We start from the raw sequence: 14,118 nt of genomic DNA on the forward strand, positions 1-14,118 counted from the left end.
TTTGCAGGGTGTGGTTAGAAATATTGTTTACAAGGCTCTCGCCGCCTCCCGGCTGATAGGCGGAGCTGGTGCCACCTTTTCACAGCCTTCCTTTACCAAGTAATGCCAGGTAAAATTGCGAGCACAAGACCCAGGGTGGGGTCGGTGCATCTTTAGCTGACTGTATATTGGGATATTGTAGTTTATTAGTTTAAGGATTATATTACGCTGGATATCTACGTACCCAAGACAAAGGAGAAGCAAATACAGGTACACACACAATAACATTTACGTCCACTCCCATTTCGTCCACTTCCCATCAGGTTAGGTCAGGTCAGGTCATCATTAACTGATAGCAGACATTTACAGAGTAGGCATATTTGGAGTAGACAAAGTGGACAAAAATCACACGCACACACACACACAATACTGAAACAACCAAACAGCGAGGAGAGAAGGCCACATTACACCGGTTTAAGAGGTAACGTAATATCAGATAAGACCTTGATAACAGCCACAGGTGATAAAGCTCTTGGTCTGTCGCGATATCACCAACACTCAGTCAGTCACCGCGTACACCCGGCCACTCTCCACTACCGATACCACCCTCACGCACTCCCTCAACCTCCCCATCAAGAAAAGGATTCATCTTTCACAGGTAGGATTGATTGCCCGGGTAAAACATTGTAAGTTGTTTGGCTGTACCCATCTGCCCAATCTGGGATTAGTGATACATAATACAGGATGTCTTATCTATGACACATCCATCCTGTTTCAACTCTATTTTCTTGCGGAGGATACAGGATAAAACAGACCCATACAACTGCAGTATACAGTATTTTTTTTAAATCATTACGAAAATCCCATTATTACATTATATAGTCTGTATTTTTTTGTATTTTTCCTAAATTTTGGTAGTGTTCACCATTATCCTATTAGAAAAAAAAAGTCATATTACCCCTAGTTTGGAAACCATTGAAATGACTAATGGAAGTGGTATTGATGACTGTAAGTATAGAATGGTGAAGAATACGATAAATAATCATTATGTGAAGGGAAGATAATAAGGAATAGGTGTAGATGACTGTAAAGTAAAGGGTTTAGGTGTAAATGACAATAAAGTATAGGGTTTAATAGAGAATCACTAAAAGTAATAATAAAACGAAGGAATATGGGAAGAATTTACAGAGAAAATTTTGGGAATGATAGACTGGGGAAGATGGAGAAGGCGATAAAAGATGAGGAATAAAGGCAGTGACGAGAACTTTAAGACATAATAGACAAATGTAGAGAACAAATTGATGGAATAAATGGGTGAGGGAGAGAGCATGAAACACCTAAATCATAAAACTTCCTTTCACATATACGCCACGAAGCTAGAGAGAGAGAGGCCCAATTACATCTCGCGTACACATTTCTCTTCCCCCAACAGCAATGCCACGAAGACTTACTCAAGAACAGATCAAAGAGGCCAAGGAATGCTTCTCTGTCTACGGTCGTCAGGAGAAGATACCCATTGATCAGTTAGGCAACGCTCTCCGCTCCCTAGGCATCAACCCTTCCAACTCTGAAATCAATGATCTTATACAGGAGATCGGCGCCCCTTCAGCAGTTAACTTCGATACGTTTATGGTGAGCAGTAGTGAGGTGAATAGTAACCGCTCTGCCGAATGGACTGAGAAATTGAGATCTCTATTTAACGGATTATAAGGTTGGTTAGATAATTATGAAACCTTCTAAATAGCGGGCTATAAATATATATTTAAGTCCGTTAAAAGGAGGTTTTTACTATTAGTGTGAACAGGTATTTGCTTGTGTTTACTTCACCCAGTACATGATCTGACCTGGGTTTTAATACATGGTCATCCTTGTTTACATTCGATGACATGTGTACTGTACTGTGCATTGAACTCTATTTTAATGTATACTCGTATATGATCCTTAACAGGGAAACCACTATGTAACTGACTACCCTCTTCCATATAGTCCGTTATAAAGAAGTTTCACTGTAGTAGACACCTTTGTTAATAATTATAAGAACTAGTATGTTATGTTGTACTACAGAAACTAAAAACCAAGCTACAAACTAATCAAAACAAGATGGTGAGGTTTATTTTTGTACGCGAACATAAGAGATCACATTGGTCACGAAGTTCTACACTCACTGGATATTTTAAGTTTGACAGATAGATTTTTTTTTTTAGTTTAACAAATTTATTGGCAAAGCTTGTAGTACAGTTTGCCTATTCTGAGTAATTCAGTCAGGTCTTGACACTGAGGGTGGTATCACTTCTCACTGCCACGCAGGACAGAGAGGTTCATACACAAAGGAATAGATCGTATTCATTAAAAGTATTTATAGGTCAGATTCATGTGGGTTGATGTCGCTGTTCACTGCCATGCAGGACAGAGGTTCGTACACAAGGAAATACACCATATTCATTAGCAGTATATATAGGTCAGAGTCATGTGGGTGATGTCACTGTTCACTGCCATGCAGGACAGTGGTTCATATACATTGGACGTCATATTCTAATTGAAGACTAATCAGTATGGGCTAGCAAATTTTGGATAAACAGCAAGAATGTCCTCAAGAACCCCTGATTCAATGTAGTAATTACAAAGGTCATGATACAATAAGCCAGGTGGCCTGAAGTCTTTGACAGTGTCACAATCAATAATATAGTGTTTAAGTGTAGAGTATAGCATCTGAGGCTGAATCACACTTTTTGGATTTTCAATGGGCTGTGCTCAGAGTATCTTAGCAAACTGTGTAAGGATTATAGGGATATGAACCGGTATTAAAGGGAGTGAACATAATTTTATCGTACCTGTTGTCCGCTGGTCAAGCAAAAATACTTGCTTCTTTACAGCTATAACAGACTGGAACAAATTATACCTAACCACATTAAAATACGTAATGTTATCAAATAGTTCATATATAAAACTAAAATATATGCAATCGATGAAGCCAGAAAGTAATAAACAGTTATAAATGATCTTAACAAAAATCTAGTCAGTATTAGTCAAGAAAACTAAAGAATTTGAATACATGAGAGGCAAAGAATTATACAGAATTATGCAGTAATTCCCTTAGAAACCAGCACACGAGTTATAGAGTTAGTAGGGGACAGCATTTTTTTTTTAGACTCGTGTAAATTCCTCTTTCCAGTCGCTGTTATCTAAGGACTTCCCCGTCGAATCCGCTGAAGAGATACGGGAGGCCTTCGGGGTCTTCGACAAGGACGGTAACGGCAGCATCTCGGCCACGGAGCTGAAGCACGTCCTCATGACCATGGGGGAGAAGCTGACGCAGGAGGAGGTGGACATTATGATCCGGGAGGCAGACATTGATGGCGAGGGACATATCTACTATGACCAGTTCATCCACATGATGACCGCCACCAAGTAATAGGGGAGGGAGAGGGTGGGTGATGTCGGCCTCTGAAGTAAGTAAGAAAGGTGACATCAGGTCTTTGCAAAGTGAGGGAACGGTAACATCAGACCTTTACAAAGTGAGGGAAAGGTGACATCAGGCCTTTACAAAGTGAAAGGTGACATCAGACCTTTGCAAAGTGAGGGAAATGTGACATCAGGCCTTTACAAAGTGAGGGAAAGGTGACTTCGGTTATTTAAATATAAGATGAGAACAACAGCTGGTCTTGTAATGTATAAGGGAAAATATATCATGAATAATCATTTAAGGTTAAAATGGATGTTAATAACTAGCCCGATAATAATTAGTGACGAAAAAAATTAGTAAACAGTCATAAACACATACTAATTAACCCTTTGAGGACGAAGGGGTTAAACCATCGTCGTAATAAGGATAAACAATTCAGAATCACCCGCAGAAAGTGTATTTATTCAGCCTTGTTACAATATATTTGTACTTTAGCAACAATAGAGGTATTTAAGACAATTTTAATGTGCAAATATCTATGTTCTATATTTTACCTTTTTTAAACTTGTATTGTTGTAAACTTATTGAAGTAGAATTATATTAAAAGTTAGTGTAATATTTGTCAAGTTTTATTTCAAATCTAACGAATACAATCTTCTTTTCCACATACCTGTTATAGAGAGAGAGAATGACACAGGCTACCCTCCAAACTTTCGACTAACTCCTCCGTTTTCTCTTATGGTTAACGGGAAACAGTCTGGTTGTAACCATTCGTCGAGAATAAAGAATGAAGTATAATTTTCATTTTCAATGATTGGATTGTTCAGATAAGTTACTCAATTCAACAGTTATAAGAATCTAGAGTATTTTGTGAAAGTTAATTGATAGAGATAAGCATTTTTTTAAGATATCTATTCAGTATATCTGTATATATGGCCCATGGAGGTTTATCATGTGTATGCGAACTAGGCCTATAAGAAATGGTAAACACTGCGTCAATGCATATAAGGATAACCTACGAAAGTTGTTAAACAGCAATCGATGAAGTACTGTTAGCCTTTGTTTGTATACCTTCACTGTCTCTACATGCTGAACCATTGTGAACTTGTAAACGGTTTTACACTGAATAGAGGCTTCTCAATCATTCTCTATCAAGTTTGGTGAAATTGATGACAAACACGAAAGAAAACGGCATCCGGGACTCGGTCACTGAGCAGAATGGCGCGCGCGTGTGTGTGTGTGTGCAGTGAGGTGGTGGTGTGTTCAGTGTTCCGTTGGGCAGAAAGGAGTGTCTATGGCGAGGAAGTGTGCTCAGTGCTCCGTAGGGCAGAGTGGCGCGTGTGTGCTAATGTGAGAGGTAACGAAGGTGTTTTATGTATCGCCCGAAGGGAATGAAGTGTTCCTACTGACGAAGGTGATGAATGAGTTAACACTGTGCTACTAAACTATGCATAGTGACTGAGGAACTGTTTGTGTTTTTATAACGTTCGACTTGTGCTGAATTCATGTTGACGTTCTCAAGTCGAATCTGGATATGGCTTCGTACTTCAGAAAAGGTAAATAGCTGACGTTGAGAGTTGAAATACGTTCTTATTATTATTTGTTGACTTGTATATGAATCTGTATCTAGAATTTTGTTATAGAAAATAATAGTAATTGATGCAGTATACATAATACAAATCTATGTACACACTACACAACACTACTAAATAATAAAAAAATATATACAAATACAACATGTAAAAAATTATACACACACCACATATACTCCACGCACACAGACACACACACACACTACTCCACGCACACAGACACACACACACACCTGTAAAGCATGACGCGATAATAACCACTTTCATATCTTTCATTAACAATTATGGTAGCTAAACTGAATATGTTAACAAATCCAATAATTCACTACACGTTACATAACACACTAATATGTAACATGCAAATAGTAAAAGCAAAAGTTTTTATTTGTTCCTGTATTATGTTACAGTTGAGCGTCGTACGGCGTAACTGATTTCGATTTTTCTGGCCCGTCACCTGATCTATTTTATCTATATGCGGAAATGGGAAGTTATGGATCGAATATCTTGGTTTTTGGTGCAAATTGGTTACGAGTCCTATTAGATTAGGTTAGGTTAGGTTAGGTTCTAATAATTAGAACCTAACCTAACCTAACCTAACCTAACCTTACCTTACCTTACCCATTACAACTGTGACCCATTTCACCAGTCTCTGATGCCCCTAATAAGCGAGAGTTCAGTGAAATCCATCGTCTCAAATGACTGCTTTAACTCCCCCACGTGTGTGATGTGCTGTAGGAACCGAACCTTTGCCAATTCTCAAAGTATTTCACTGGGTATGCAAATGATGTGATATATAAGGTAATATAGCTTGGGGATGCCATAGTCTTTATAAAGTAGTTTTCTTAATCTTTTTAGATTTCGAGCTAGAGTTTAATGTCATTGATAATTTTCCGTTTGCTGTGTGTGATAAGGCTTGTCAGTAGCCAGTCTGGGTTATTAAACACCGTTCATTAGGTCTTAGTTTTAGGTGCTTCAACTACCAGGGTTATTAAGCACCGTTCATTAGGTCTTAGTTTTAGGTGCTTCAACTACCAGGGTTATTACACATGTTTATAAATGTAAAATATCTTGTCTGTAAATAGAACTTTTGAAAATAATTTCTTTAACAGTTCGATAAATAATCTATGTGTTTGTTATATATAATTAATGCTTGGTGTGTCAAATGTCTCTCTCTTTCCGAACCTAACCTAACCAATTTTTACGAACGGTTTGTTTTAGTTGTCGTACATAATGGGCTAAGTTATCGTATTCGATAAATTAATCAATCAAACTCAAAGGGTAACGATACATAAGTTACTGGCCTACTGTGTTGTACTCTGGAGGTTTCCATCGTCCTCAAGGGGTTATCATCGTACTCAAGGGGTTATCATCGTACTCAGGAGGTTATCATCGTACTCAGGAGGTTATCATCGTACTCAAGGGGTTATTATCGTACTCAAGGGGTTATCACCGTATTCAGGAGGTGATTATCGTACTCAAGGGGTTATCACCGTCCTCAAGGGGTTATTATCGTACTCAGGAGGTTATCATCGTGCTCAAGGGGCTATCGTACTGGGATAGGTTAAGAGGTTGATATTTACGCACCCTTATGTTATGTCATATTTTAACTTAATACTTCCTACTTGTTAAAAAAAGCACCAACACAGGGTTAGGTTAGGTTAGTTTTGGTTTGAGGGAGGTAGGTTATGTTTGGTTAAGTTAGTTTTATTTTGGTTAGGTTACGTTTAGCGATATAAGATTAGGTTAGGTTATGGTAGATTGTGTTGGGGTTTGGGCATAGTAGTGTAGGTTAGGTTAGGTTAAGTTTAGTTAGGTTAGGTTAGTTTTTCAGTACATCGAGGAGAGAGTCAACAATAGGTCGGCCAGAAGGTAAACACTCAGGAGAGAAATTCCATTATATTTCAAGGTATAAATTCGACTACTCATTAGAGACGACAATAGGTAAACGGGCAGGTGAAAAATGATCTCACCTGGGAAAAGTTATCGATAGTGATTTGCTTAATTACAGGTAAGTCAACAGTTTCTCTAATCGCAGTTCAAGGTGAGTTTCACTGAGAACGACAGTGATTGATGAACAGAACCCAATGAATGAATTCTCCGTTTTAACCTAATTTAAATAACTTAACCTAACCTAACCTAATCTAAATAACTTAACCTAATTTAACCTGAGCTGACCCAACCTTACCTAAGATACCCCAACCTAACCTAAACAAATGTAACATATTTTTACTTAATCTAACCTAAGCTAAGCTAACCTAAACTAACTAATTCTAACCAAGCTTTATCTAATTCAACCTAACCTAACCCAATCCCGTAAACTTGAGTTCCCGGTACTTAAGGGAGGCGGCCCGTAAACTTGCGAGATCCCAATATAGTAATTAGACCACACCCTTCCAGTCACAACTCGCTTACCGCCGTTACAAGAGCTGACGAAGGGAACTGGTGTTAAGTTAAATGAACTAAACTGTGGTGTTGTGTCTCGCCTCGCGCACCGTCACTCACTGCTTCTCTGCCTTCTTTCTGAACGTTTTTTTATCATTTCGGTTTCAATCATTTCTTTCTTTGCTCTTTTGTTTAATCTAATGTAATTGTTAAAGAGACTGTGTGTGTGTGTGTGTGTGTGTGTGTGTGTGTCAGCGACGTAACTCCAAGAACCGGACAGGAGGGAACGAGCGCCGTGTAAACAATGAAATTTTTAACCACACCCTGCAAAATACAGTGTACTTAGCAAATGCTGCAGCTTCTGAGAATGTGGGTGGAGCGGGTTTATTACTAAGAGCAGAGACGTTACCGAGAACAAATTCTGGCTTGAATGTCATGTACACTAATACCGACACGTTCCTGGATAAGAGGGAGGAGTTTGAAACACTACTAAGAGTACACCAACCAGATATTGTAGGAGTTGTAGAACTGTTGTACAAGAACAGGAGAATCGACCCAGAGGAATGTGAGTTCAGTATTGCTGGATATGACTCATTTACGAACCTAACTCAAGAATCCTGCAGGAGGGGTGTGGTTATCTACGCTAGGCAAGACCTTAGAGCCAGCCAGGCGAGGGTACAGGGAGAGGATGTCTTTGAAGAGTCCAAGTGGTGTAAAATTAAATTAAAGGGAGGGGACTTACTTATCGTCGGGTGTATCTACAGATCCCCGAACTGTGGCCCACTAAATCAAAGGAACTTAAGAACCTTAATAAACAATGCGGCGATGCTCAACCCCAGCCACCTCCTTATCATGGGGGACTTTAACTATGGCGACATCGACTGGAGAAACGAGTCAACCCCGAATGACTTGAATAATCCTGCTACTCTTTTTGTAGAAACTCTGAGAGATAATTTTCTGTTCCAACATGTGAGAGACCCGACACATTACAGAGGGGAGCAAACACCCAAGCCACTTGACCTCATCATAACAAACGAGGAGGGTATGGTGGCCAAACTGGAACACCTTGCCCCAGTTGGCACCAGTCACCATACAGTGTTGTCATTCAGATTTAACTGTTACCTAGTTCAAGATAAGGCCAGGCCAAGGTGCAAATATTACAAGGGAAATTACAATGGGATGAGGGAAGAGATGAGGGGTATCAACTGGCCTGACTTATTAAGGTACAAGAACGCAGACACTACGCTGAATATCATAACTAGTAAAATGACCCATTTGATCGATAAATATATACCCAAGACCAAACCCAGTGCTTCTAGGAATACGAGGGGATCCCTACACATGAACCATGCGGCGGTCGACAAAATTAAGAAGAAAACCCAGAAATTCAAGACGTGGGTTGGGTCAAACGATGAGCAAGACAGGAGGATGTATGCAAGAGCCAGAAACCAAGCAAAGATAGAGTGTAGGAGGGCTGAAAAGGAGTTCCAAAGGCTGGTTGCACGCGAGGTCAAGTCAAACCCAAAGGCGTTTTACCGCTATGCAAAGTCGAAATTGAAAACGCGAGTAGGAGTATCAGACCTGAGGCTTGAAGATGGTAGTTACGCAGATTCTGACCAGGATAAAGCTGAGGCATTGAACAGCTTCTTTTCCTCAGTGTTCACAAGAGAGGATGCAACTAACCTTCCTGCGTTTGAGGACAGACGGTTCGACACAGCACTGACCCACATTGTGTTCACAGAAGAGGGTATTAGAAATAAACTGTCCAGGCTAAAGGTCCATAAGAGTCCTGGACCTGACATGGTGCATCCTAGAGTGCTAAGGGAGCTGTGCAACGAGCTTGCAGAGCCCCTGAAGATTCTGTTTTGTAAATGCCTGGATGAACAAATGGTCCCCAGTGAATGGAAAGTGGCTTATGTGAGTCCTATCTTCAAGAAGGGCGATAGGCACTCCACGAACAACTATAGACCGGTGAGCCTGACCAGCATAATATGTAAAGTACTTGAGAGTATTATCAGAGATGCAGCGATGGAACATCTACTACGAAACAACCTTGTAAAAGATTGCCAACACGGTTTTATGCCGGGGCGCTCTTGCTTGACACAATTGCTCAAGGTATTGGATATTTGGACCCATATTCTAGAACGGGGTGGTAATATCGACAATATTTACCTAGATTTTGCCAAGGCTTTCGACAGTGTACCCCACGAAAGGCTGAAAATCAAACTGGAAGGGTACGGAATTCGGGGAAATGTCCTAGCGTGGATAGAAGACTTTCTACATGACCGCAAGCAATGTGTGGTGATTAATGGCACGAAATCGTCATCTGTACCTGTAACAAGTGGGGTACCGCAGGGTAGTGTATTGGGCCCGCTGTTGTTTGTTTGTTTCATAAATGATATGCCTGACGTTGTACACTCCTCCATACAAATGTTTGCCGATGACGCCAAGTTATTTCGGGAAATTAAGAACCAAGCGGACTGTGAAGAGCTGCAGAAGGACCTCTGTGGGCTCCAGGAATGGTCGAAGGAATGGCTGCTGAGATTCAATGTCACGAAGTGTAAGAGGATGCACCTGGGGCGTACCAACGGTAAGGAGGCGTACCATATGTCCCAACGGGATGAAGAAAATGTACTAGTTGAGACTGTGTGTGAGAAGGACCTAGGTGTGTATGTTGACAATGAGCTGAAGTTCTCGGGCCATTGTGAGAAGAAGGTAAATCAGGCAAATAAATTATTGGGTCTTATAAGAAGGTCGTTCAGATATCTAGACGGTCCGTCCCTCGTGACGATCTTCAGGAGTGAAGTGCTTCCCCATCTGGAGTACTGTCACCCCATCTGGTCCCCGAGATATGCTAGGGACTGTCAGTTGGTTGAAAATGTTCAAAGGAGGGCCACCAAGCTGGTGCCTGCACTTCGGCATCTCAGCTACCCTGCGAGATTGGAGCGCCTGAACTTGCCTAGCTTATACTACAGACGGGCAAGGGGGGACCTAGTTGAGGTTTATAAGCATCTCAGGGGGCACTACTCAGTTGAGTGTCCTTACTTGGAGCTGGCGGACGCTCGCCCCACAAGGGGTCACAGCTCAAGATTGAAGAAGCCGCAAGTCCGGAAAACCGTGAGGGCAAACTTTTTCGGAGTGAGGGTTGTAAACTCTTGGAACAATCTACCAGAAAGTGTTGTGACGGCACCGAGTGTGAGCTCTTTCAAGAGAAGACTTGACCAACACTGGAGCGGGTTCAGGTACATTCAGGAGCCGGTGCATGCCCAGTATTTGCCAACAGTGCGTGACAGAGACGTGACCGATCGCCCGGGCGGCTAGCGAGCCGACCTTTTGGTGAAGAATATAAAGGAAAAGAGTCGTGACCGATCGCCCAAGCGGCTAACAAGCCGATCAGCGGCGAAGAGGATAAAAGTAAAAAGTAAAAAGTAAGAACATGAAATTTAAAAACCTGAAACCATACATATTACTAAGAGAAGGGAGGGGAGAGGGGATAGTACCAGGATCTTATAACAATTATCGGGTTAATTTTCAGGCCTAGGATTTAATTGGCCCCCGAAGCACACTTAATGTTATATACAGTACAGAGGAAAACAGAAACTAATACAATCACTGAGGTATGGTTGATTATGCCCCGACGTAGATCCCAATATGTTCACTGATGCTCAACCTCTGACTCCTCCCCTTGGCCAGTGAGTGCGGAGACGTCCATACCCTCTCTCCAAGTCCAGAGATACGGAATTTTCTCATTATTTAGTACGTGCTACCCCCAGGCTGTTTGTGTTCTGAGGGTTGCTTATTGTCTAACTAAAACCTTATCCAAGTGCCTTATTGGTGTCATTAATGAAGGTTAAAGACGAACGAAATATGACTATTAATTATGTAACTTTTTATTGTTTTATAGTTTGGTGAGTCGTAGACCACTGGACTCATTGATATTGACATTGAAACAGTTTATTTAGCCAGTGTAAGATATTTCTATGTTAGTTCTTATTCGTATTTATTTCCATGTTATTTAATATTAATTATGTGCATTGCCATTTATTGTTTGTGTTATTGTTTGAATGTTTGTGTAAGATTAATAAACTACTCTACAATTTGATGTTAGTTTGAAAAACAGTGGCTGGTCTGACTTAATGTATCCAAATGATATACAGTTCATGAGAACGAGTCGTAACATTTCATATCTATCTAGTGAACTTCAGTTGACCAATTATCATCTTCCATGAGCTTACAGTCCACTTAGAATGATCTTGTCAGACCTCCACTACCAGACCCAGCCTGATAATTGACATCGTGTCTATAGCCCTGCCTACCCCAGTAGGTGGCATCAGTGCCTGTTAAACGGTGGAACAACACCTCTCAACTGACCTGTAAATATTCATTTCGCAGGTTCGGTTACCAACGATACAGCTAGTATGAAAGCTTATCAATCCGAGTACCGCCCTTATATCTAAGGGTTGGCGACCACAGTCCTCCACCCCAAACGTTCTCGGGCTATTTTTACCAATCCTCTAAGGTTTTGTATCTCTCAGGGGACCCAGGTTTTAATTTCATTCATGCATCTCAATTTCTGCCTTCCCCTGGCCTCCCTATCTTCAACTTTGCCTTTTAATAGTGCTGCTATTTCCTTTTCTGTATATTTCAAGTATTTCTCTTAAAGTTTTTGCTAATCTTAATACTTCTTCATTTGTTTTCCTGTCAATGTAGCTTATTCCTACCATTCGCCTAAGACACCACATTTCAAAGGCCTCCAACCTCTTTCTGGTGTCTGTTGAAAGTGTCCACGCTTCTGACCCATACATCAGTCCTTGCCATATAAAGCCTCGTACTATTCTTGTTTTGATTTCTTCCGTACATCTACCATCACAGCTAAAGTTACTTCCCAATTCACAAAATTTTCCCCTTGTTTAAGTTCCCTGTTGCCTAACATAATTTTTATTTTATGATTTATTTCCAATTTGGAAACGACCATTACTTTCGTGTTTACAGCATTTTACCTTTTCCACTAATCTGTTAACGAGTTTTTGTAATGTCTCTTCACTATCTGTGGTAAGAACAGTATCATCTGCATAGCGTGTATTTGATATTTCTTTACTATTAACTTTTAGTCCTTCATTATTACTTATAACTTCTCTCATTCAAAATTCTGAATATATATTATACAATGTTGGAGATAGAACACAGCCTTATCTTACTCCCTGTCTAACTGTGAACCAATTATTAAGTTCATTAACACTGCAGCCCCTTGTTGCCAGTAATGTTTCTTTAAAATTCCAATATCTCTTTCATCAATGCCCATTTTTCCAAGATCTATATTAGTTTTTTATGCTTTACCTATCAAAAGCTTTTTCAAAATAAACATTTTGCTCTTCAAAGAACTCATTTTGTATTCAAAATTTTATCCTCCTTAAGATTATGTTTTATAAAACCAAATTCAAATCTTAGATATACGTTTATTGACAAAAATTCTATAAGTAAAAAGACACTACCCCCAAAATGTCGTACAGTACTCATGTGCCACGTGTGACTCACAGCTATTAGCAAAACTAGTGGTGTTAAACTTGATGGAGGAGGTGGGTGGAGTGCCGTCCTTCCTGCCTGCCTGATACAGTTACCAGCACGTCTCTCCATCACTGCTCCTCAGGCAGGTCACACCGTCGAGGGATTTAATGGTTCACGGACTTGATCCTCAAAGACTCGATGAATTACCTGATCCAGTCTTACGTGAATTATATTTTCCATTGAATTTCATGCCCAGATTTACGTTTAGTCTACACTTCAACTGATTGGATGTACTGTACTGTACAAAAACGTATCTTATTCTCAGATATATATTTCATTACTTTGGGATTACGTAAACAATGAACCTTATTAGTAGAATTAGTGAGGTTTTTTTGCCCTAACTTATATATTTCACAGTAATTCGTATTCTTTTTCCGTGTGATTCGTGATAATATTTTCACCTAATAGTTTATATTTTCAAATTGATTCGTAAAGTATTCTATCATCTGTTGAGGTGTAGATATAACATAGATGTGACACAGAGTTGGATTTCATTCTGTGACTCTACCGTATATAGATGTGTTCTTAGGCAGTTGTGTGGGACAAGGAACTTACGGATGTTTGAGGATCTGAGTAAAGTAACGTGACATAAGTACAGGTGTATCTTTCGGGTATTGTAAACATTGTTCTCTCTCCATCTTGTTTCCTAACCATTGTTCGTTAAATGTTTATTATTATATTAAAGTAAATATAGTTATGTTGTTGATGTTAGAATGTATTACTGCTTGGCTTGTCTTCTTTCGTCTTTCTTCTTCTGGATCGTTCTTGAGGTTTCTTCTTCCATTCTTGGTCTTCATTCTTGCACTCATTACTTTGATGGTATAACTACTCTGATGGTCTTCTTTTTTATTTTTTTCTTGATGTTGTTGTTTTGGTTTTGGGGTGAATTATGATATGAATGGGTGATATGATGGTGAATTAATGACAGTCCAGACGGAATGACCAGTCAGGTGACAAGTTTCTCTATTTTTTTTTATTACTGCGCTTCAGTAACTAATGTCTTGGTGTTATAATGTATTACTGCGCTTCACTAACTATATGTGATTAACGAACGTGACAGGAAAACATAAACCACATTCCTCGCTCTGTATGCCGTAGAACGGAACGCAACACACGCCATCGTCACCGACACATACAGTGACATAATTACACTCTCAAGACCATGAACTGTTACCTTGCTTGCTCGTAACTTAATTA

At 39.9% G+C, this 14,118-nt stretch overlaps 1 protein-coding gene across 1 annotated transcript; it reads left to right on the plus strand.

The window, feature by feature from the left end:
* Positions 1 to 526: 526 nt before the first annotated feature.
* Positions 527 to 4,002, plus strand: LOC121854779 (calmodulin-like). The gene is made up of 3 exons (XM_042349556.1): positions 527 to 637; positions 1,412 to 1,611; positions 3,152 to 4,002. The coding sequence occupies exons 2-3, from the start codon at positions 1,414 to 1,416 to the stop codon at positions 3,389 to 3,391; spliced, it is 438 nt and encodes a 145-aa protein (XP_042205490.1). The 5' UTR covers positions 527 to 637; positions 1,412 to 1,413; the 3' UTR covers positions 3,392 to 4,002.
* The last annotated feature ends 10,116 nt before the right edge of the window (positions 4,003 to 14,118 follow it).

The sequence above is a fragment of the Homarus americanus genome, unplaced genomic scaffold (genome assembly GCF_018991925.1).
Source record: "Homarus americanus isolate GMGI-L3 unplaced genomic scaffold, GMGI_Hamer_2.0 scaffold53233, whole genome shotgun sequence".
In the NCBI taxonomy this organism is placed as follows: domain Eukaryota; kingdom Metazoa; phylum Arthropoda; class Malacostraca; order Decapoda; family Nephropidae; genus Homarus; species Homarus americanus.